This window comes from Phoenix dactylifera, chromosome 1 (assembly GCF_009389715.1).
Source record: "Phoenix dactylifera cultivar Barhee BC4 chromosome 1, palm_55x_up_171113_PBpolish2nd_filt_p, whole genome shotgun sequence".
NCBI lineage: Eukaryota > Viridiplantae > Streptophyta > Magnoliopsida > Arecales > Arecaceae > Phoenix > Phoenix dactylifera.
Genome location: NC_052392.1, coordinates 5,295,762 through 5,321,582, shown reverse-complemented (window position 1 = coordinate 5,321,582; position 25,821 = coordinate 5,295,762). Strand labels below are relative to the sequence as shown.

At 37.5% G+C, this 25,821-nt stretch overlaps 1 protein-coding gene across 7 annotated transcripts; it reads left to right on the top strand.

Annotated features, from left to right (window-relative positions):
• The first annotated feature begins 9,470 nt into the window (after positions 1-9,470).
• On the top strand, positions 9,471-24,791 carry LOC103721078. 7 transcript variants are annotated; one of them, XR_606261.4, is made up of 4 exons: positions 9,471-9,903; positions 10,009-10,578; positions 23,760-23,918; positions 24,520-24,791. XR_606261.4 is itself a non-coding variant. In XM_008811116.3 (2 exons), exons 1-2 carry the CDS (start codon positions 9,494-9,496, stop codon positions 10,517-10,519), a joined length of 921 nt encoding a protein of 306 aa, XP_008809338.2. In that variant the 5' UTR covers positions 9,471-9,493; the 3' UTR covers positions 10,520-10,707. The 7 variants fall into 7 exon arrangements, 1 of the variants encoding a protein (XP_008809338.2); XR_606260.4 differs by having other exon boundaries at positions 24,506-24,791; XR_606263.4 differs by lacking the exon at positions 23,760-23,918.
• The last annotated feature ends 1,030 nt before the right edge of the window (positions 24,792-25,821 follow it).

Below are 25,821 nucleotides of genomic sequence, written 5' to 3'. Positions count from 1 at the left end.
GTGGACGATGCGGGAAGCTTGGGCACAACAGAAGGACTTGTAATGAGGTCATAGTGTAAACAATATGGTGCTCTAGTTTACATCGAAGGTATGGAACACCTTTGGCACACCTTTAGCACACCATGGCATACAATTTCAATCCCATGGCACGCCATGTATTCTTATTATACATAGTATTATACACCATGTTTTTCTAATTTAAATCTGAAAAGGAAAAAAAAACACCGATTTTGCTCTGTGCACATAGTTACCTGTTCCCTGCATGCAGGTATGGTTTCTGTGCACATAGTTAACTTAAGCAATCTGATTTTTGTTCCCTTACTTATCTGGTACTTTCAGATTCGAGATGGTCTGAAAGTGGTGCAATTGCAATGCCCCAAATGCTTATCAATGGTGCAGTCGAGTATGTATTCCTAACCTTTCATGTTTATGTTTCTTTTTATTTGCCTTTCTGAAATGTATTTATGCTGCAAGTTCACATTACTTCTATTACTTAAATTTTTCTATTGTCATCGCAGATGGGGAAGGATGTGGAGACGTTGTAGTGTCTTTTACATTTCTAGTGTTCATTTTTCATCACTCCTTCATGATTATTATTGTGCTGTTTTTTTTTTCTTTTTCATGGCAGATTCTGTTAAATGGATCTTCTTGTTGTCACTTGCTCTTCTCCAAGCTGCATACTATCGGCGACTAAGGTGGCCAGTTCTGAAGTCAAGGAAGTTGATTGTTGATGTTGTCAACTAATTGAATTTTTGGATTATTTTAGAATTTATCAATGTGGAATACTATCAAGTTTATTTTTGACTTAATTTGTTGATGTTAGCTTACGCTATAACTATTTGGGTGGCTGATTTATGTGGAAAAATCTTCTGCTGACTGGAATTGTTCAGAAAAAGCTTTTTAGGGCTAACTACAATATTTGTTCAGATCCTCTGGCACGCCTTGGCACACCATGGCACACAGTTTCAGATCTCCTAGCATGCCTTGGCACACCATGGCGCATATCAATTAAGCTTGAAACACACTTAACTAACCATGGCACACAGTAAATTAACCCCCAAACATAGTTTTCTGCTCTGTGCAAAAAAAAGAGAGATTACAGTTTAGCTTCAACTATAGCCAGCATTATGGTTCTCAAAAAGTAAAAACAAATCTTCCCTGGGCGAAATCAATATTTTATTTCGTAACATTCAAAATCGAAAACAAAAATTTCTTCGAAACAAAAATATGGGAAGCAAGAGAGATTAGGGTTTAGCTTCGATTATAGCAAGCATTATGGTATCCAGTAGCATTGGGTGAGCAGAACCTTACCTGCAATTCGGTATGCTTATCGGGGCGGACTCGGTCGACAGGAAGAGGACTCCGTTGATAGGAACAGAACTCGTTCGAGAGGAAGAAGAAGGATTTATTCCTAGGTCGAGAAGAAAAATACTCGGTCGAGAGGAAGAGGAAGACGAAGAAGGGTTTCTTCCTGGGTCCAGAGGAAGAAGACAATGAGAGGAAGAGGAAGATGAGTTGGTCGAGCGAAAGAGGAGCAAAGGAAGCCGGAAAGCCCAAGGGACGAATAAAGGGTAGTTTCGTCACCATATACAAATCCAAAATCTCTCGGGACCGAGAGTTAAAAGACCGGTCAACATGGATTTTTTCTTATACTCTAGTCCAACACTGGACCGATGATTAGTTTCCCCTAGAAAGTATGATTGCAGTATTAAAGTGGATAGAAAATGATCCCCTGTCTTTCTCTACACGAGCACTTTTAACAAATAAGAGTAAAGAGGCGCAACCTTCAATGAGGAGGGATGAAAAGTGGCGGGGTTCCTGCCGTTATATTATGGTATATAGATACGGATAAAAGAGCTTGTTATAATGCATTTTGGTTTTTATTTATAATAGGACTGGGACTGGATTGGATACTGATATATTTATATTTATATTTATTTTATTTGACGAATATAGATATCGATACAGATGTTAGTCAAATGCAAAAATTCATATTTATATTTTTTTTAAATAGATAAAGACACAAATCTAATACTGAAAATATGAATATAAATATGTGTTGGGTCCAAAACAAGGATAATGCAGAATAAACTAAGCCAAAACCAAAGCCAACTAGAAGCAATATTCATACAGGCAATATATCAAACATCTGAAGAGCAGAAAGAAAGCACACCAAATTTACATGGAATACCCTCTAGTGTAGAGGAAAAAAACCACGGGACAAATCCAATCAATCCACTATAATAAATATAGAGTTTACAATCCTCAAGTTTATGCCCAAAACTTGAGTTCACAATAAATTGGAAAACTCTAATATCACCTTCCTAAGAGTAACAATGATCTCATCCAAACCACCACAATGTGATGAACCCAAGAATATAATGAGATCCCTAACAATGAATACTACAACTCCTTATAGCATCCAATACAATTCTTAGATAGAAACCCAATTTGTTAAATCACTGTGTGAAAAATCACACCCAAGAAAGGCAAAGAAAAAAAATCTGTTTTGAGTTCCTTTCTTCTTCTCCATTCGGCGTGCAAATCTTATTTACTGCTGCTGCAAATTGCCCTCTGTCCTTTTTGTCACAGCACCCCTTGTCTCCCTTTTTTTCTTTTGTTTCTCAGCCACCAACCCCTAGGTTCACGCGTCCCTTTTTATTTCATCACACGCTCTCCCATGCGGTCCTCCAAAAAAAACAAAGATCAAGCCCTAATGGGCTATTGAGCCTCCTCAAGTGGGCTGGATCCACTTACAATCTCTCCCTCCAACCCACAGAGGAAGGAGACTGTACTCTAACTTGCTAGTTAGAATCCATACCGGCCAATCCGACACAAAGTTTCAGCTTCTCTCTTGTCACAACTTTTGTCATCATGTCAGCTGGGTTCTTGTTAGTGTAAATCTTCTGTAGTAGTACTAACTGTTTTGCAACTATCTAAGGTAGCTGGTATCTCACATCTATGTACTTCGTGTGTGAATGATATGCAGCATTCTTGCTCAAGTCTAATGCACTTTACTGTCACAATGAACTACGTACTTATCTTGCTTTATACCCAAATCTTGGAGAAACCATCTCATCCAAAGCATCTCTTTTTCTGCTTCAGTAGCTACAATATACTCAGCCTCAGTGGTAGATAAGACAACACATTTCTGCAGTTTCGACTACTAAGATACAGCTCCTCCTGCAAAAGTAAACAAATACCCTAAAGTTGATTTTCTTTCATTAAGGTCACCTGCCATATCTGAATCTGTATATCCCTCCAAAATTGGTTTTGAGTCCGAGTCAAGCATATCTTGGAGCTACCTCTAAAGTATCTGAAGATCCACTTTACTGCTTGCCAGTGATCTTTTCTAGGATTAACAAAGAACCTGCTAACAACTCCAACAGCATGAGCAATGTCTGGGCGTGTGCAAACCATAGCATACATCAAACTACCGACTGCAGAGGAGTAAGGAACTACTGCCATGCTATCTTTCTCTTCCTTTGTAGAAGGACAAGTATTCTTACTCAGTTTGAAGTGACTACCAAGAGGTGTACTGACTAGTTTAGCCTACTTCATGTTAAACCTTTCAAGTACAAGCTCAATGTACTTCTCCTGTAATAACCACAACTTCTTGGTTTTCCTGTCACGAAAAATCTGCATACCAAAATCTATTGTGCTGCACCAAGGTCTTTCATATCAAAGTACTTGGACAACTCTGTCTTTAAACTGTGAATCAATTGAACATCGTGTCCTACTATCAACATGTCATCTACATATAACAGAAGAATAATGAATTTACTATCAGAAAATTTTCTGACATACACACAATGATCTGCCTCTGTCTTGGTATAGCCATGACCTACCATGAATGAATCAAACTTCTTATACCATTGCCTTGGAGCCTGCTTTAACCCATATAGACTCTTCTTCAACATGCAAACCATGTGCTCTTTTTCCTTTATTTCAAATCCTTCTAGCTTAACCATGTAGATCTCTTCCTCCAAATCACCATGGAGAAAAGCAGTCTTCACATCTAACTGCTCAAGTTCAAGATCCAAGCTAGTTGCCAAATCCAAAACAACTTGAATAGAACTCATCTTGACAACTGGAGAGAATATCTCATCAAAGTCAATACCTTTCTTCTGCTTGAAGCCTTTTACCACCAATCGAGCTTTGTACTTCACTAGCTTTTCACCATCCATCTTTAGCTTGAACACCCATTTATTTTCTAGAGCCCTTTTACCTTTAGGAAGCTCTATCAACTCATAAGTGTCATTCTTCTATAGAGAACTCATCTCTTCCTGCATAGCCTTCACCCAGCTCTGCTTGTCCTTATGAGTCTGCAATTCCTGAAAGCTCTCTGGCTCCCCCTCTTTAGTAAACAAAACAAACTCTGATTCAGGGTATCTAGTTGATGAACGACACTCCTTGGTATACCTCCTAACCTAAGGCTCTACCGCAGTAGGCTGCTTCCCTTGCTCAACACTCTCTGGCAGAGTAGACTGCTCCCCCTGCTCAAACAAATCGTCCTCATCAATAACTGGCTCATCACCTTAGTCTTCAACTTGCATCTCTTCTCTATCAATGGCACTTTCTGGAGGCAAAGAGATAGATGTAAAGTCGGGAACATCTTCAACTATTTGACTGGGCTTCTCTACTTTTTCAAAGACTGCCAAGGTCTGGTCTTTATGAAAAACCACATCTCTACTTTTCTTCTTCTCTAGTTCCATAGCCTGTAGCCAAATTCTGCATCTCCATAACCAACAAATATGCAAGGAATAACCTTATCATCAAGCTTTGCTCGTTGTTCCTTAGGCACATGTGCAAATGCCTTGCACCCAAATACGTTCAAATGAGAGTAGGAAACATCCTTCCCTATCCACACTTTTTCAGAAATATCAAAACCTAAAGGAACAGATGGAGATCGGTTGATTAAGTAGCACACAGTAAGTACAGCTTCACCCCAGAATGATTTATGCAGTTTAGCCATCCTCAACATACATCTAATTTTTTCTATAATGATGCGATTCATCCTCTATGCAATACCATTATGCTGTGGGGTACCAGAAACTGTCTTACGGAATAAACTAAGCCAAAATAGGGATATTACGAAATAAACTAAGCCAAAAATAAAGCCAATTAGAAGCAATATTCACACAGGCAATATATCAAATACCTGAAGAGCAGAAAGAAAGTACACCAAATTTACGTGGAAAACCCTCCATTGTAGAGGGAAAAAACTACGGTGCAAATCCTATCAATCCACTACAATAAATAAAAAGTTTACAATCATCAAGTTTATACCCAAAACTTGAGTTCACAACAAATTGGGAAAACTCCAGTATCACCTTCCTAAGAGTAACAATGATCTCATCCAAACCACCACAATGTGATGAACCCAAGAATGTAATGAGATCTCTAACAATGAATACTACAACTCCCTATAGCATCCAATACAACTCTTAGATAGAAACCCAATTTGTTAAATCATTGTGTGAAAAACCACACCCGAAAAAGGCAAAGAAAAAAAACCCTATTTTGAGTTCTTTTCTTCTTCTCCATTCGGCGTGCAAATCTCATTCACTGCTGCTGCAAGTTGCCCTCTGTCCTTTTTATCACAGCACCCCTTGGCTGCCTTTTTTTTTCTTTTGTTTCTCAGCCGCCAGCCGCCAGCCCCCAGGTTCATGCGTCCCTTTTTATTTCATCACGCGCTCTCCCATGCGATCCTAAAAAAAACAAAGATCAAGCCCTAATGGGCTATTGGGCCTTCTCAAGTGGGCTGGACCTACTTACAATATGGATATAAGTCAGATAATTAAATTTTATAACCATAAAATTAAAAATAAATGGATGATAAATCAAATTAATAGCATGTTAATATGATCATTTATTTCTTTTAATTCATGAGTACTATATAAAAGTAAATAGGATTAAAAATAAAATTGGATATTTGGATATGGATCGAATAATTGTCTATTTTTATCTATATCTATTTTTTTATAGATATTGATATGGATATGGATATTAGTCAGATGCTCAAATTTCTATTCATGTCCAAGCAGATTCAGAAACAAAAATAGATCTGAACGGATATTATCCGATCGACTTTCACTCCTAATTTATAATATTTTTATGCTTTTTAATGCAAATTAGATCTGATTTTGTCAAAATTAGTCATAGAATATGCATGTTAGGTTCCAGATGCACATGCCCTATGGAGAGGTAATTCTTTCTATGGCATACTAGGGTTGTTCTTGCCAACGCCACATTGAGTTAACATAATCAACAAATAAGATCACATGTAATTAACCATTAATTTTTTAACAGAACTCTTAAGCAAGCAAAAAAATTATAGGTTCCTTGTGCACCCTATTTATATACAATCTCACAATGAACTTCCATTAAGCTTGGCTTACAAACTGGTTGCAAGCTATACTTACAAAATGCCTTAACATCTATAGTATGGTGTATTTTTGACAAACTCCTGAAAAACTTTATGTTAAGTTTTTAATTATATAATAAGACCTCAAATTTATGACCTCAAATTTTTCTAATAGATAGTCTATTAATCTTAAAGAACACTGCAAACCTCCAAATTCTAAACCAAATAATCTATAGTCTATGATTTAATTATCAGCTGAAATTTAGATGAATTTATTATTATGTTAACAACGGAAAAATGATATATATATACATGGCCCTCATTTCTTCCATTTTTCTAGGAAAGGACAAAATACAACAATATAAAATGACAATCTAGGTGCAACAACTAGCTATATGAAAAACACCAAAGGAAACACAGAGCCCTGAAGCCCTCCTATGATTCTCCCCATTCTAAACTCAGGAAGAATATCCATCTTTTTATGCCTCCATGGAGGCATCTCCCTCTATATTCACTTTTCCAACATATCAGTCCAAACACACTCTTCTAGATATTTCATTTGCAAACGCATCCTTTTCTAACCTATCCCCAGACTTGCAAATTAGCCACCTACAAACATGACCCCCTTGAGCTAAATGACAAACTTCATCTGATCAAGTCCTTTTCTTTTGCTAACTGGATAAGCTCCCAAACAGGGGCGGCCCAATGTATTTAGAGGCCTAAGGCGAACTCATTAAAAGAGGCCTTTTTTAAAATAATAATAAAAATTTAATAAATGCAAAATACTTTAAAAATTTATTTAAAAATAATTCATTTAGCTTTTTGAGATGCAAATTTACTAATCAAATATTTTGAGTGCTTAAGTGAATATGAATGTATGCATGCACATGTTATGTAAGCATATAAATGAAACTACATATATTGTATAAAATCTTACGAAGGAAATTTCTGAATTCTTCAGGCAGCTAATACACTAAACTCCACCGTTGTCAAGCAATCCAAATGAGAACTTTGAAGCGATGCATTCACAATAAAGGCGCCGCAAATAGCGCATTGAATAATATACACCATTAAAAAAAGTTCATAGCAAGAACATATGGAAATTAAAATTATCAAATGTCTTAAAAAATAAATTAACTGCTCATATACAACAACATAAGAATGTAACATGTCATAAAGTAAATTTGATAAAGCCCATAGCAAGAACAGAATGCTCGGCTCAAAAAGTATCCAAACATGAAGCACATATGGAAAGAGAACCTTGCATAATATGTGGTGATAATTTCAGAAAACGCTTGTGCATTTCAAAATTTTGAAGAGGTAAAAATTAATCATATAAGCCTACATAACAGCCCTAAACATATTGAAAAAAGAGTATCTAGAGTAAAACAGATTAGAAATTCATAATACAACAAAGAATACGCAGCTACAAAAATCATAAATTCAGACAACTAGTATACCAAGAAACCAATAACATTATCAGTATCTCCACATAATCTTCCGCCCAACAAACACTACAAGAGAAAAAACGCAAGCCATAAGATCTTGTACCTCAGAAGTCAGAACAACAAAACCTGAAATTCCCACCCCCCAAATCCAAACTTTCCATCAAATCCAACAAAGAAACAAAAGCCACCTCTAAATACTACTTAAAGGAAAAGCTAGACACTTCAAGATTCTCAGGACTAAAAAAGATCAAACAAAACAATAGATCACAAATTAAAATTCAAAAAAGAGAGAAGAGAAAAAGGAAAAAATTTATACCCATATTTGTTGCAGAGATTTGCGAATCCACCCGATTTCAGCCAGCCTGAGCCCGAGGGCGGTACCACTGTGGCCCGGGCTGCAGACGTCGACGAGCCAGAACCGGAAACCTTGACAGAGAGCAACCCAACAGTCATATTCGGCACGCAGCGATCATTCACCGAGGAGTCCTTCGAGAAGGATGACAAGGAGAAGAACTGGGAAGCCGGGGTCTTGGACCAATCGGAAGTCCTAGATCGATTGGCAACCGAGGGGGGGGGGGATAATCATTGTCGGAACGGCGGTGGCAGGCAAAGAGGCCGAGGGGGCTGCGATCGACGACGTCACAGAATAGGAGGCACTGGCCGCAGCGGAGGGCAGCGGAGGCGGCGAGGGACTGGGCCAAGTAGTTGGAGTAGGAGATGGTGATGTGAATTGCCATGGCTCCGATCTTGGAGAAAAGGAGCAAGATCAGATGCACGGGGTCTAGAGGAGAGCGCGAAGGGATCGAGGGGAGGCTCGAGATCACAGAGAAGAAACCCTTTCTACAGAAGAGATCACCGGATCGAGATCGGAAAAGGAGAATCGAAGGGGTTACGAGGAGACTAGGGTTTGATGGACGGGATTAAAGTTAGGATTTCATTGGTTTTCCAAGCTCTCTTCTTCCTTTTACCAAAAAAAAAAGCTCTCTTCTTCCCTCGAAGGGAGAGAGAGAGAGGGGGGCTAGGAGAGGCCAAGAGACCTCTACTTTTCAGACTGTTTCCCACGTCTTTTCAGCCTCTGGTGCCCTGGTGCGATGGGAAGTAGGCAAGTAGCCCATGGTCTAATGGAAGTAGCCTCTTGCAGTGCAGTGCGGAAAGTAGCCGTAGCACTGTAGCAAGAAAATTTAAAATTTTACTGTAGCTCGTATTTCTCTGCGGTGGGCCTTGCTTCGGCCCGAGGCCTTAGGCGACCGCCTATCTCGCCTAAGGGTCGGGCCGGCCCTGCTCCCAAACCTGGTCCAATCCAATTTCAGCTTTCATTCTAGGCTAAATATATTCGAGCCACCAGACTACAAGCCCAAAACCAACTTGGATCGAACCCGAGACCCAACCATGCCAATATCCAGACCTAAACTGTATTGGATTCGGTTTTGGAATAATAAGTTCATTCTAATTCAAATTTCACAAATAAAAAACAAATCTCAAAACCATTCTTTGTCAAGATTGAGCGTATCTTTGCCTAATCTAAGCAAGATCCCAAAGAGACCAAGTACCTTTTGGAAATTCAAACCTAATACAAGGTCTACATGTTAAGAAAAGTTTGAACAAGTATATTAAAATGTAATAATAAAATATTCAGGACTAATCCACAAAACCCCATCCAAAGGTAACACGATACTAGATGCAACGTTCGAAACCACGAAAACCTCTCCCTCTCGGCCATGGAAGTCTGAGAAAGAAGAGAAAAATATTAGAGAGAGAGACGAAGAAAATGGCCTTCCTTTTTCCCAAAATCTCTTCCTCTCCCCTCCTCCCCCATCCCAACCCTTCCCAAAATACCCCTTCTCGGCTCCTCCTCTCTTCTTCCTCTCTCACCAAGCTCGAGTCCCCTCCCGTGCGCGATGCCCCGCGCGAGAAGCACCCCGCGTTGCACGGCAAGTCCCCTGCCGCGTTGCAAGAAACCAAGAAGAAGAACGAGAAGAGAAACAGGAACAAAGACGACTTCTACCTCAACCTCGGCCTCGCCGTCCGCACCCTCCGTGACGACCTCCCCTCCCTCTTCTCGAAAGACCTCAATTACGACATCTACCGGTATAAACCCTAGCCTCCGATCCTACTACTAGGCGTAAATTTCGGATCTTTACCCTTTTCCCTCATGTTTGGGATTTTCTTGATTTTTTTCTTGCGATTTTTCAGTGATGATATCACCTTCGTCGATCCGCTCAGTACCTTTCGTGGAATCGAGAACTATAAGTTGATCTTCTGGGCGCTCCGATTCCATGGCCGAATTTTGTTTAGAGAGATCGGGCTGGAGATTTTTCGGGTCTGGCAGCCGTCAGAGAATATGATCTTGATCCGGTGGGAGCTGCAGGGGGTCCCCCGGGTGCCATGGCAGGCAAGGGGACGGTTTCAGGGAACGTCGAGGTATAGATTGGATCGGAATGGGAAGATATATGAGCATAAAGTTGATAACTTGGCGTTCAATTTCCCCCAGGCGGTGGTCGGACCAGCGACCGTGATGGATTTGGTGGCTCCCGCATGCCCGCCGAGCCCTAATTTGACGTTTTGGGGGGTGGCCATGGAGGGTTCTGGGGTTCTAGGGTCATGCTCGTGGTTGGAGCTTTATCGGGCGGTTAGGGGGACTCTGGAGCAAGAGGAGCAGGTTCTGGTGGGGATTGGTATGGAGAATTTGGTCACTTGTTCATAGCTGGCACATTGGAAGGAAGCTGGTAATGTATATAAGAAGGGTGGGAGGGCAATGTTATGGTGAGTTCTTATTACAGCAAGCTGTATCTGGATATTGGCAAATGTATGTGATATAAGAGCTCCGAGTTGCGTACTTACTCTTCTGATTTAATAACATACTAATGCAATCTTGCATGTTTTACACGGAAAGTATGTTCCTTGTATGATGTGCCTTCCCTTTTTTTTCTGACTTTATGTAGTGATCTTATTGTTATTAGCTCAATTTTATGACTAATATGGAGACCTCAAAAAGCAATCTTTGAATTACTAGCTCTAGTCAAATGGTGTTGGATGAGTATGCCTCCTTCATTTTTCATTAAAGATTGTAAATCAACAATATGAATCCAATTGATTAGAGCTAGTAAATTTTTCAGAAATAGCAGACGTCTCATATTTCCATTTGAAAATCGTTATCGTGCTTGCATAATTTGGATGACATTGGAAAGTGGAAGTTACGAAAAAAAAAAGAGTTTTTGATTTATCTCTTTATTACAACTTGTTAGGAGGTCTATGCTGAAGTGTGAGAAAAACAAGGACTACTATAATTTACCTCAAGGAAGGATCTTTACATATGAAAAGTTGATTATGAAGAAATCTTCATATTCTCTAAAGACGGTAGCTGCTGAAGGAGTCTAAATCGTCTCGTTGTTGCATAAGACTTATGGGAATATTCTAAGACTAGATTATTGGTGTTTGTTTGTTTTTTTTTTTTTTTGCTACGTTAGAAATGACCCTATAGGAGACTATTAGAGGCCATATATGTAGGATTGGTTTATGTTGTTATCTTTCAACCTAATTGATCACATATAAAATTGAACAAGGTAGAATTGTAAATCACTAAATGTGTAAGTGAGTTCAGAAATTTAATTTGGTTTTGTCTGAACCTTATAAATTTTTATTTTCTTTTAGATTTGGTAGTTTGAATTGTTTCAAGTTTATGCAGAATGATGAAGCTCATAAAATTCAGCAAATTGCAACCTACATGAACATATAGTGTTCAACCAGTTTCAGGTAATTTTGGCTAGATCTGGCATCACTCAAAACAAATTAAAGATTTTAGTATACAGCTAGTGTAAGCATTAACTGACTTTGAAACAGAAAATGTTTGTAAGAGTAGAGCCATCAATATTATGGCCAACATAGCAGCCAAAATTGAATATAGGGACTTTTTTCTTGATATTTGATAAGTTAGAGACATTGAGTAAGAAGTCCACAGGGGTTTAGCTTGTGCTTGATTAGGGAATTTAATACAATGTGTACCCTTGATGCATCAAATAACGGATTCTTACCATGTTATATTTGAATATTTGCTTTTATTTTCCCATTTTTTAATAAAAAGAATATTTGTATTCGGAGCCTTTGCATATGGGATGATGTTTTGTAGTTCTTTATACCATTCACAATCATGTATTGGCCTAAATTTTTACAATCAATATCGAACCTGACAACATCTGTGATTCAAATAGGAAAATATATTGTCTTCCTATTTATCTTGGCTTAGCTGTGCTAGATGATTAATAATTGTCTCATTCAAATCAATATTCCCGAATTACAGAGACACAATTTCAAGTTTTGGCCATTTACACTTAGACCCCAAAAGCTTAAAAAGTGTCCATTACCCACCAAAACTTCAAATTTATTGCAGTGTGGCCCAACTATCTATCTGGATCCTAACGCCGTTAATAGAGTAAGGAAAAGTTAAAAGTACCCTTGATTTAGTGATGTTGTCCTTTGTCATTTATCTACTTGCGCAGATCTCAAAGCGCTTCATTTTCTATAATCCATCCACCCGTATAGATCTTAAAGCGATCCATTCCGTATCATCCATTCACCTGTGTAGATCTTAAAGTGCTCAATTTATTGTCATTCATCCACTCGCACAGATCTTAAAGCACTCCATCCTTTATCATTCATTTTCCAGCACAAATCTTAAAGTGCTCCAACCTCAATCATCCATCCATGTGCATGGATCTCAAAGCATTCCATTCTTTATCATCCATCCTCCACATATCTCAAAGCGCTCTGTATATGATCCATTTGCTTGCATAGATCTCAAAGCAAATTTAAAGTTTTGGTGTCTAATTGACACTTTGTAAACTTTTGGGGTGCAAGTATAAATGACAATGACCCAAACTTGGAGGGGTATCTTTGTAATTTTTCTTTACTTTTTATTAGAATTGTCATGTAAAACATTATACTGAAAAATCCTATAAGAGCTCAAAACTTACTCTGAATGTGCAAACAGATGATCTAATGGCTTAGGATGGGATTAAGAATGTCAGTGAACTCACCTTAGGGAATACATTTGTAGAGGGTGATATTTCTTGACAACAATGCTCCATTTGATATACTCTTCTGAATTCTCTTTCATATCGTTGAAGATAGTCATGATATCCTATGGGGTGTAAGGACTCGTTTTCTTCCATATCCTGTGAGAGGTGAACTGAGATCTTACCATCACAAAAAAGCATTTCTGGCAAGAGATGATACTGAGTGTGCATTTTAACTCTTCTGAATGCTCTTTCATGTCGTTGATGATAGTCATGATATCCTATGGGGTGTAAGGACTCGTTTTCTTCCATATCGTGTGAGAGGTGAACTGAGATCTTATCATCACAAGAAAATATTTCTGGCAAGAGATGATACTGAGTGTGCATTTTAACTCTTCTGAATGCTCTTTCATGTCGTTGAAGATAGTCATGATATCCTATGGGATGTAAGGACTCGTTTTCTTCCATATCGTGTGAGAGGTGAACTGAGATCTTATCATCACAAGAAAGTATTTCTGGCAAGAGATGATACTGAGTGTGCATTTTAACTTTAGTAAATTTATTAATCTTATTTTTCCAATTAAATAAATATATGAAATAGTGATTGTTGGGAATTTTCTACTATCATCTTTGATTGAGATCTCATTTTTCTTTCTTTTTTTTCACTAATGTTGAATCTGTAATTTTGCTTGGAATATTCATTAGGGAAACAGTAGTAGAAACATTGATGAGTATTTAGTATTCTCTTGTGGTTTTTAGCATAGTTAACTGATTTTTGCTAGGATATTTGGATGTGTTTTAAGGTCATGTAGGAAGGATTCAACAATTATTTAAAGTTGGAAAAAGTGTGGACTGATTTTTCTATGGTGATGTTGCATTAGTGTGTCATGACATTTTCGGAGAAATCTGATGGAGCTTACATTCAATCTAGTGGATCTCAATGAAATGCTTTACCTTTGGTGATCTTGGAGACTGACAGTATGATTTGGACCCTTTTGTAAAACTTGTTCACTCTTGTCATAACAAGGATAGTATACTATTTGAACATGGTTTATCTAACGTTTTTAGTATATACTGATTTTGGAAGTTTCCAACTCCCTTAAACTGGAGCAAATGTAGTGATTCAGGGGTAGGAGTAGGGGGAGGAATAATGTTTCTTTGTTCAGTGAAGTGTTCTTTTAGTTTAGTGGTGTAGATTTGTGAAATGATAAACTTGGAACAGAACAGGTTCATCATTAGGAGATTAGAGTGCTTTCTTAGGAGGCTAAAGCTTTTTTCGTTTTTTAGTAGCCGAAAAGAAATTGACCTGATGCAAGACCACTTGGGGTTGGCCTGCTAGAGCATGAATTGGCCAAAGTGGTGAGCGGAATTAAGTACTAGCAAATTTGTTGCCTCACTGTCCTATCACAGAAAATAGGGTAGAAAAGAGTGTTCTGATGAGGGTGAATCTAGGGAGTTTCTAGACCTGCAAATAAATTTGCAAGTCTCCAAAAAATGTTAGGTAACTGAATCTGAAGTTTGCAAAGGGTTCCTTAAAAGCCAAGTGACCATACAAAAGGATTTTAACTAAACACGAAAGAGATATAGGATGACTACATGAAAAAATTTGGACTGTCTGATTTTTTTGACGCGCCAATCCTAGTGCTGATGTGGGCTTGAACCATCTATCTCGTGATTTGGGCCCTTAACTTCATCATGACTCCAAATACTGGTATTGAATTGTTTCAGTTAAAATTGGTTTTAAGGGCTGAAGTAAATTATGTTGTGCATGAAATAATGCTCTTTGTTTGGATCAAATTTGGACTAAAAACAAACAATACCAATTTTATTCATTCAACCAGCTTCATCGAAACAAATTTAGATTGTTCTATTCCAATTGGTACTCATTGGACATAGATATCTGGCTCTTTCTATCTTAAGCTTTATCATTTTCTTTATTCTTTTTTCTCTCTATTTAATAATTAATATTTATTATAGTAGGAGCCTTAAAGTGTAAGACTTGACTTATTTAGAAGCATGATTTTTACCTTACTAGTGTATAAATTTTATTGGTGATAAGTATTAGCCATATAACCATATTTATGCAGTGTGTTCCCTTGTTCATGTGTTTGTGATTTAGAGATAATAGAGAGTAGGTGGAGGGTGGGGATAGTTTTCGTAGGTTGTAGCATATGACATGATTTTTGAAGTGCTCGGGTAACACAAGATGTTCAGCGCAGTCTAGTTTTTACTTATTAGGCCAGAAAAAATTCCATGCCTAGAGGAGAAACATAAGCTTTATTCTATTTGTGTAGTTTTCTTAGATGACTAATATATGTTTCAGTTATACAAATGGTCTAGATTGTTTCAAGAATTTACCTTCATAAAATCTAACAGGTGTCATATATCATATTAGTTATATCAGATTTGATAATCACCCATAAATTTGACTCTATGAATGCTGAAGTGAATAATGGGATAAAGAAGTTTGAAAAACTCGCCTTAGGAAATTCCTATGTTGTTGGCAATGAATTGACAATCATGGATTTATTTAAAGAATTGTTTTTTGATAAATTGGACACTTATAAATGTAATCATAGATCGTTGCTAAATCAAATGAAGGTTAAACTATTTTCCTTTATCTACTTGCATTTCCTAAGACCGAGTAGAAAATTTTTCTTCAATCTCTTTAATGTTCCAATTAAGATGGGCTGCAAATTTTATTGTTTCTCACTCAAAGTCTATATCTATTTTCATCTTACAAAAAGTAAAGGAAAAAAATTGAAGGACATGAGTAGATATTAAGACTAAAATGTAGGCCAACACCACAAGATGAAGTGTTAGCACTTAACTAAAAGACAACTAGAACCACAAGAAGGCCAAGTTCTATATTTATTGACTCAACAAATTTAGTTGAAGGGAGAGATATGATGATAGAACAGCAAGACAATAAAACAACTCTCAGTTGTGTGGTTATAGGACACAATTAATGGCAGAAAACCTTGATATTGGTTATTGGACAGAAAGGAATTATGGCACATAATAATAGCAAAATTACAATGAATGATAAAACATCAAGTGTTGTGCAATACTGTGAGAGGTAAACAATGAGATGATATGATAGACTGCACACAAATTATTAGGGCAGCAAGCACCATATAATAAGCCATTGCTATTAGGTGTGGCAAGTAGCCATATGAGTTTGCCTTCGGATTCAAACAGAGAAATAAAATGATGTAGGAGAATGGGTTTAGGGCTGTGCACAAGCAATGGTAGGATTAAGGAATAGGAGTTTCTTGGGATGTAGAAGTTTAGGTGTTTGCTGTCCTTGCCTAAGAAACAAGTCAGATCTGAATTAGATCTCAATGGAAGTGGGGAAAGGGAGATTGTGTATTAGCCCTAGGGTTTCTGGGAGGCTTCAAAACATTGGCAAGTGTATGGTAGATGGTGAATGAGGGGAAATAATAAGGAGGAGGAGGTGAGGTTTTTTTTTTCTTTTTTTGCTGAAACAGGTGAGGTTTTAATAGAACAGAAATTAATAATGCACGGTAAACAATCTGCAGTGCAATAATCCAACAAAGAAGAATAATAGGAGGAGGTGAGGTTTTAATCCAATAAAAGAAGAATACTAGGAGGACGCGAGGTTTTAATAGGACAGAATATAATTTGCAGTAAACAATCTGTAGTGCAATAATCCAACAAAGAAGGATAATAGCAGCAGAAATATAATGAAAGCAGCAGCAAGTAGATGGTAGATGGTGAATAAATGAGGGGAAATAAGCAGTATCTAATAGAAGGTTGGTGGGGAATAAATGAGGGGAAATAAGCAGTAGCTAGTAAATGGTAGATGGTGAATAAATGAGGGGAAAAAAGCAGTAGCTAGTACATGGTAGATGGTGAATAAATAATGAGGGGAAATAAGAAGGAGGTAAGGTTTTAGTAGAACGGATATTAATAATGTGCAGTAAACAATCTGTATAAGAAGAAGAAGAAGATCTGGTTGTCAATTACTATTCCTAAATAGACTCCTACAATGTTGTGCTCAAGTGGACCAAGCTAATATGGAAAAATGGCAGCTTCAGTTGCTCGTCATTGTAAAATGATACTGTAGCATGAACAGTGCCAAATAGTATCCACCCTTACAACATAAAAGCCTGCATCCTCTGACACCACATTTGTGAAACAACCTGAGTCAATTACCATCATGCACAACTGTCCATTACACCACACACAAGTCTGGATAAAATTGGTCCTTCGACTATCTTCATTGTTACCTTCCTAGCATGTAGTCGATAATGGCCTACGAACAATATAATGGTGGTCTACCACCTCGTAGTTTTACTTATTCTTGTCATCATAGCTTTCTGGTTCTAGTTCTGACTTGACAACTTCTCTTACCTTTTTGTTCAGGACTAGGCGCAGACTTGTCACCAAAAGTAACCAATCAATAGAAAAATGAACCATTACTTTGCATGTGTGGCATTGGATTTCAATCCTTGTTTTAGAATTGGAGCCAGAACTACTGTGGATTCTAGAAGAAATATAGGATCTAACTGGCCTGTTACTGGAAGAAACAGAACCATTTGAGAATTCCCTTGGCTCAAATATGCAGTAGATCAATGAACCCTTAAGTGAATTTTAGAAAAGGTGCATTACAGCCTCTTTTTTTTCTTCTGCTCTTCTTCTATCTGGTAAGTCACTTGAATTGCTTCAGCCTTGGTACATAACCTGGTAGTAGCCAACCCCAACAAGATGGAAGGATTCAGCCCTTGGCAATACATCAAAATCATGACATCTTCATTCCGTAAAAATCTTGAACATGTCACCAAGCTGTAGAATTAGAGGTGTACTCCTCCACCATCATTCTCCCTTGCACAAGTTATATAAACTAAAGCTGTACTCACTGCTTGTTGTTTGGAGGTACAAAATGGCGACTCATGGGTATCTTCATGTCATCCCATGACCTAATAGCTGCCAAATATCTGTTGGTATCTATCTGCCAGATTCTTCTGTACCTTTCAATTTATCCTATGCAAAAAATAGTTTTCTTTAATCTATCAGTTCGTATCGTTGAAAGAAGCTCTCAGTATCGTGCAGCCAATCAAGAAATGACTGTGGATTATTATCTCCATAAAAGTCAGCCATTTCGATCTTTGCCTCTTGGTCCACATCAACACATCACTGCTCATCAGGTTGGCAAACCTGAATTTGTTCAGGAGGGATGTTTTCTTGTACCTGTTGACGATCGAAAAGATGAAGATGACCCCACATCCATATTATTTCTTCTCCATTGCTTTTCCACCAAGGTCTGCTGCTGTAATTGCATCCAAGGTGGTCTATACAGGAGTTACTGGTGTTTTCAATGATGCAACCCTATCATTTAGTTGCCTGATAGATTGTTTGCCACCCTCATGATCATTAATAAGGCTTTAAATTGAGAATTGAGGCCTGTGTTTGAAACCATGGTGAAAGTACGAAGCAATACCAAGAAGAAGAAAATAATAAGATCTTTTGATGCTCTAATACCAAATTTGATGTAGGATGATGGGCTTAAGGGCCTCCACAAGCAATGGCGGGATAAAGCTATAGGAGTTTTTTGGGAGATTTAGTATGTGCTATCCTGGACTGAGAAACAGGGCAGATCTGTATTAGATCCCAATTGAAGTAGGAAAAAGGAGTTCTGGGAGGCTTCAAAACATTGGCAACAGTTTCTTGGGCTCAGGAATGTCTAGCTAGGTAAACTTAAGATCAAGACAGGTTCAAGGAGATTAGAAGCGAAAAGAAGGTGTCTGTATCAGATTAAGCTTTGATTGCAACAGATATCTGATTCAGATATTCAACAATTTAGCAATCAAGAGACATGACTGTAGAAATCTAATATAACAAGCTCAGGAAGATGAGATTTTAATGGAACATATTTTAAAATGTTCAGTAAACAATCTGCCGTGTGGTAATACAGCAACGAAAGGATGAGAAACCTTAGCTATAAAATTTTGAAGCCAGCCAGGATGGAATGGGAAGTTTAGGATACATCAGGACATGGATATGGATAGACTTCAAGATTGGACTGATGATGTATAATTCAGTATTTATGCATTTTACTAATTATTAAAGTTTTGGGTAGAATTATCTTTGTCAATGTGAGGTATAATTGCAACCCAAAATTATGAACTTTTACAGGCTGTATGGATGCTTCGCATCCATTGGTCACGGACATCTTAATGTCTGCCAGAAAGTAATAAGGGACGAAGAAAGGTGAGGAGAGAAAATGTTGATTGAATGGTATGCCGATATCCTGCGATCCTCAAACTTCAGGAACAACAAACTCCTTCCCAGAAGTGATTCATCCCTAAAATTTAGGGATCACCTAAGCCCTTCTTTTCCAAATCAGGTGAGCTTCTCCTTCCCACCTCTGCACACATCCTTGCCTTTCTACTATCCCTCCAACTTTCTGTCGATGTTAACTTATCCATGAATATTGGATGCAAAGCATCCAAGCAGGCTCTTAGTGAGTCATGGTGCTCAAAACCTAACATCCTCCACCTTCAAAGTTGAGATGTTGCTATAGATGGTTATCCTTCATGCCTCAATAGCACTTCACAGGGGATCACCAAATAGCCTCATTATTGGGATGAGACCTTTCTTTTTATTTCTTTAATCTTGAGAGGCATACTGGTGTCTTGTACATGACCAAGTACTCCAAGTCTCCAATATAAGGTTCAAATAGTTGCTTCATAAGCAAAACAGTTACTAGGTTTGGGCTCCAAAGTCGGTTTTCACCAAATCTGAACATTTTAATTTTATCTGTTGGTCCCTTTCAGATTTGAGTACAGCATTGTTTGTATTTTCGCTTGTGGGGTTAAATCAGCCATTGGTATAGGAGGATTAACTGTGCTAACTCAGTTTATTGATAGACATATAATTGATGGAATTGCAAAATGGTATGGATTTGAATCTTTTTAACCTCTATGACTTTCACCAAGTTCATTAGTGGCTCATGTATTACTAGCATCAACTAAATAAGTTTCATATCCTCCTTTTTTAGGGGCATAGGGTTGCCTGTGCAAGTGTGCATAAATATTTTTTCAGGAATTCTCCATGCATAGGTGGAACAGGCTGCTTCTTGTGGCCTTCAAACAATTGCTACCTTCTGCATGGCAATTAGGGATAACAGGTCTTCCCAAGGCTAAAACCATTTCACCATATTCGAAGTTTTATGTTCAGATCAAGTTATTGTAAGCTTTTGCCATTTGGGCTTGACGTAGCTCTATAATTTGCTGAACCACAAAGTTGACTTCATCAAGGGCATCAAGCTCTTCAAAGCATAACTGTGAAATCTTTATCGGTTGGCTGCCCATTTGCAATGTGATGCCTAGAGAAGAAATTCCTATCTCCAGTGAAAGCACTTCCTTAACCCCAAATACCAAAGAATAAGGCATAGTTTGAGTTGGGGTCTGATATGCGGTTCAGTAAGCTTAAAATGTTTTGTAAAATCTTAGGTTCCAATCCCACCAGTTTTTTTGTCACCATTGCATATCAAGCTTTGAGGTTGAAGGCATCAACCAGGCTATTTTCCCTTGCATTATAAATGGATGGGTGTTGGTTATCAATTTTATGTCGATTAGAAAACCTTCCAAATTTAGAATTGTGGATGGCAAGACCATTATCAGAAATGAGTCGACATGGGATCCTGATATGATCTGAGGTATTATCTTAGGAGAATTATGTAGTGGTATTTTTCTTTGGCCTCCATCAGGGGCTTTTCTGCAGCCCATCTGGAGAAGTATTTTGTGGCTGCAAGAATGAACCTAAACCTGCCTTATGGTGGCAGTTCTACATATCCATATATCAAATAATATCAGTTCCCCATATTATAGTGTTCCAACGTATCCCGAGTCTGACTAACGAGAAAGGGAAGAAAAGATCATATTTTTATCGTATAAATTTACCAAATCTAAAGTATCTGAAACTTAAAAAGAAATTAGATGAAGCTGAAAAGATCTTTCTAGAGCTGGATGAGCTGAATGAATTATCCAATTTATATTTAATCTTGGCCATAAGAGGTGTAAAGGATCTTAGGCTTGTAAACAATTCATCTGGTTTAAGTTTTCTAGTCTTGATAAAAGGGTCTATTTACGAACTTCTTGCAAAACAAGTGATGCACAAGTCTTCTTTTACATCATTTCCCATCGTAGTCTTTCATTTATCGATCAACATTTTCATGAATCATTCTATAGGTCATTTAATTTGTAGTACATTGGCTTCACCTAGTATTACCTTCGTAGTCAACCATGCTTCCAATTTTTGCAAGCTCTAAGTATTAGATGTCCCTAATTGTTTAAATGTGATTCAGTATTAGGCTGTCAAATCTATTAAAGATTGCCCTGTATGTTCTCTTCCTACTTAAGCCTTTCTAGATATAGTGATGTTGATTCGATAGGCTATGTGGAGGACTGTCGAGCATGACTTTGGACCTACACAGTCCTAAATCATCTCCCATATGTTAAAAGGTCCATAAGCTTACTATGATTGTCAATTTTGAACCTAGTTAATCTACTTTAGAAATCCCTTTTTTGTAGATCCTTGTGAAGAGCTTCATTCTGACGGTGAAGTTGACAAATAAATTGTTCCAAGCAGGAAAACCACTTCAACCTCCCTGCAGGATAAAAGTTATCCTCGTACTACCCTTAATCCCATAAATCAAATATTTAACATCAAGTTTTCATGAAACAGATGAAACAATCAGATAGCTGGCTAATAATATTTATATTACCATTTGTGGATGATTCACATGGTTTAAAATTTTCTAACATATTCATGGGCTTAAGCATCCAGTTATGCTTCAAATCTGCAATTCTTTTATTTCTATCTAACATATTTGACAGTATGTGGTTGGTGGTCATGAACAATATTAGAGTTCACAGCAAGCTTGGATCTTGACTTCCTAATTCTTTGGCTGGAATTTGGTAATTGCTTATGGTCTAGAATTGGTCTATTGTTATTGTTATCATAGACATAAAAGCGAACTTGAGACTTCTAAGTTGCTGCAATGCTAGTTGAATAATATTAATGATGAAGAGGCAGAAAGTCTAGTGATTGGCAGGAGGTGAAATGCTTGTAGGGATTGGCAGCATATGAGTGCAGGTAGCCTTCATGGAAATACAGTAGCCTCCATCTGATTTCAGAAAGGGTGTGAAAGTTTGGTCTGGTACCATCATTATAAGAGCATTATGGCCTCTGTTGGAAATCCATGATACCATGGTTTCAAATGATACTTGAGAGCATGATGTGGGGTGGGAGTAGTGGGAGGGGTGCCATTGGGTTGATCTGATGAATGTGATAATTTTATAAACTAAGTGAGGCTTTGGTCATTGCAATGTGATACAAAAACTTCTTTCCTATTGTATCAATTCTGATGGTTTACCAACCCAATGGAAAAGAAAGTGCTTTAGTTATGCAAACCTACTTTGACTTTGTTCTGTAATGGACAAACCTACATGTTGATACGAGACTATGTTTTCTTTTGGATTGCTTTTAAGATGAGTGTTTTGAAAACTAGTAATCATGGTGGAAATGAAACTTAACGAGTACTATAGATGATTAGACTGTGAACATAGTTATATTCTTCATTACTTATTCAATTTTCATATCGTAATGAAGATATAGCACGTGGAAGAAATTCTCAGGTCCTAATAACTTTTAGAACTGGAATGTTTCAAATTTAACAAAGTAAACATTTGAACAAATCTGCTGACCTCAATGAGAAATCTACCAAAATGGGCGATAAGGAAAGATTGGTTCTGAAGAAAACCGAACTTTAGATCTTAAATAGCGAAAATCAAATTCTGACGCCCGAGACAAGTAGAAGGCAATCTGAAAACATTTCAAATTAATAGATCCCATCCTCAAGTTTTTCTCTTAAGAATTAAAAAACGAAGGTGGGAGAAACACCAAAATTATCTACTGGTAATACTGAAGAAAATTTGAAATATATGATTCTATGCAAACTATTATTTGTCTGTACACATGCACTTCCTTTCCAGCGATATCAGTTCTATTCTCGTAAGGTAGATCTATTGAAATTGGCATATGAAAAGGTATTGATGCAAAGGGGCCTTGCAGGAAACAGAGTTTCTTTTAACATTAGGAACTTGGTTTTCTCTTTAGGATTAACCTAACCCTCTTTTATTTTATAAGATGTTGATTCTTAAGACTTTTTTAGTTAATATTAATAAAAACAGAGAATTTCCAAAGATAAATAGTAAATCTTGGAAACAATTAATTACCCAAGGATCCTTGATATTTGTTCAATCAGTGGTTGTTAGCTTATAAATCATCATGTGCCCACTTGTGAGCTGAATTCGTCTAGTTTACAAGTGAGATCCAGGTTTGACTTTTAATGATGGATATGATGGATGATGATTGACCAGTTGATTTAAAAGTTGAGGGGAGTACTAGTGCTTTAGACTGAGTAAAGAGTTGTTATGGGTGACCTCAATTTCTACAATTAAACTAGCTTAAATGTGCTCCATCCATTTGTCACACATATTTTCCGATGATGTTAGCTTATAAATCTTTGAAGTACCCACTTTTTAGTTGTATTTACTTAGTTCTACGTACACACGTTGAAATTGATTGGAATATTTTTAATGATGGATGTGATGGATGGTGGTAATCAACCAGTTATTTTGATGCAAAACATCAGAGTGGTTGTGCTTTAGACCGGGTTGAAAGAAGTTGTTATTAGGTTACCTCAATTTCTATAGCTAAACTAGTCATATGTGCTCCATCCATTTTTTTAACATGTCTTTTTGAATGATGTTAGCTTACCAACTACGAAGAGAGGAGGAAAGATGTTATGGTTCCATAGCCCAAATTTGACCCAGTTCTATTAAATGACTATAAACATATTTCGATCTCAGGTCATCCTCTTCAATGTTGTTTTCTTTTCAGCTTTATTGGAGAAGAGTTTCAACAACTCTACCACCCTGCGCTTTTGTAACGGTTTCATTTGTCCGACCTTACCACCAAATAGAATGGGAAATGTTGACAAAATCCTCTCCATTGGCTGCAACTGATTTCAAAACCTTGGACTTGGGATACTGCCTGAAGGTATTTTTATTCTGCTCAAGACTTGCTGTTTCTACTGTCATCATCTGTTTGCTGTGTCAAATCTCTATCCAACTCCACCAACCATCTGGTTGCATAATAATACTATTTCATAACAAGATGGTGTTGTTTAACTCATAGAATTTAATGGGAAAACACTGGATAACCATTTGTTTTTGTTTTAACCTTTGAGATATTAGGATGCTACAAGTCAACACCAGAAGAGAGTGTACGTAAATTGTCAGGGATCAGAGAGCAACTGAAATGGATAGATCCTTCCTAGCTCAGACCATGCATCCAAATTGGACAGGTCCTTCATAGCTTGGACCATCCATGACCCCTTTTTTATTTTTGTTGTCTTCTATTCAGTTATGTAGCTGGATGATTTCTAAGCATCTGAAGAAAATTTCCATGCTGAAGACCTCTTTAATCCACAGTACACATTTCCTATGCAACTTCTGATAGGTTTAGCTGTGTTACCTTTGGAGAAATTGCATTAAAATTTTCATGTGATTTATTAGCTTTCAAATTGGTTGCTATTCCTGGCTACAACTCTGAAAGATGAATTGCTCAAGTTATTACTCTTGTAGTTTCTTTCTAGCAGAGATGGTTTGCCCATTTCATCCACGAAGCTAAACAACCGACAAATGTCATCGAGATCGAAGGAAGCTTCATCTTGTCCTCTCTTAGATTCTTCGCAGCGGGGATTGGTCATGATGAAAAAATCATTGAAGTGTATATGTTGCAACTTGATTGGCAGCCAAAACAGAAGTCCATGTGCTAGCACATGGAATGTCATTGTGGCCTTCGTCCTTCTGTACACCTCTCAAGAACTTTTATCAATAATAGAGATGGCGACAGCCTAAAAGAGTCATAGAATGGTTTGTATTAATCTTCTGAGACTTAAAGTAAAAGAATCACTTGGTTTTTCACAATAATTTGGAGAATTTTTTGATGTGGGTCTTCCTATCATCTTCTCCAAACACCTTCGCCAACTTTGGCTCCAATAACCGACCATGATTGCAATGGACAAGGCCAATGCAATAATCTTTTCCATGGCATCAAATTTATGATTCATGAATGCGTCACAAAAGAAATGAATTCTATTTCTTCAGAGTTTGGTTTATTAGATCATGAATAGCACCAGAAGGTCAGAGATCACATGGATCGTACCTGGTCCAAATTTAGCAGTCATTCCAGTTATCGTGCCTTCATTGATGACTATGCCTCAACCACTCTCTCTCGTGCACGGGTCACCGCTGAAGTCACCAATCAAACACCTTCAATACCTATGTCTAATGTGGATGAAGTGAACCTGATTGAGTTGTTGAAGGAAAGTTTTGATAGGATCAGCATGACAACGTGATACAGAGGTTGGTACCGTGGCACAGTTTCCAGTAGTTCATTTACATCAGGGGCTCGTTTGGTTTGCAGGAAGTATTTTTTCTCATACAAATATGATTTCTGGAAAGTAGATTCCTAGAAAGAGAATATCTGAAAAAATACTTTTGGCATGTTTGGTTGACCATCCACTTTTCTGGAAAGGCTATGTATAATTTCTATTATATCCTTAATAAAAAATAGGTGTTTAATGCCTCTTTAATGCTGAAGGGTCATTTTGGAGAAAAATAAAAATGGAGTGATTACTGGCTCATGAGAAAGTAACTTTTTCATGTTTCTCATGGAAAAAACTTTTTCATAAAATATGGGAATCATATTTTCATGGGAATACAACTTTTCCATCTCTCTTCTTTGAAATCTCCAACCAAACAAGAGGCATCTCATTACTTTTGCGTTGACCACACTTTCCCCCTTTCTTTTCCCGCGAACCAAACAAGCCCTAAGGGGTCGGGCCGCAAGTTATGGAGCTTGTTTTAGACCTTGATTAGCTAACATATTAGCAATT

What these genes read in the sequence shown, in the direction of transcription:
- LOC103721078 (XM_008811116.3), top strand. Translation starts at nt 9,494, where the DNA reads ATGCAACGTTCGAAACCACGAAAACCTCTCCCTCTCGGCCATGGAAGT. An exon ending in CTCAATTACGACATCTACCG is followed by an intron (nt 9,904 to 10,008) that starts GTATAAACCCTA and finishes GCGATTTTTCAG; the next exon opens with TGATGATATCACCTTCGTCG.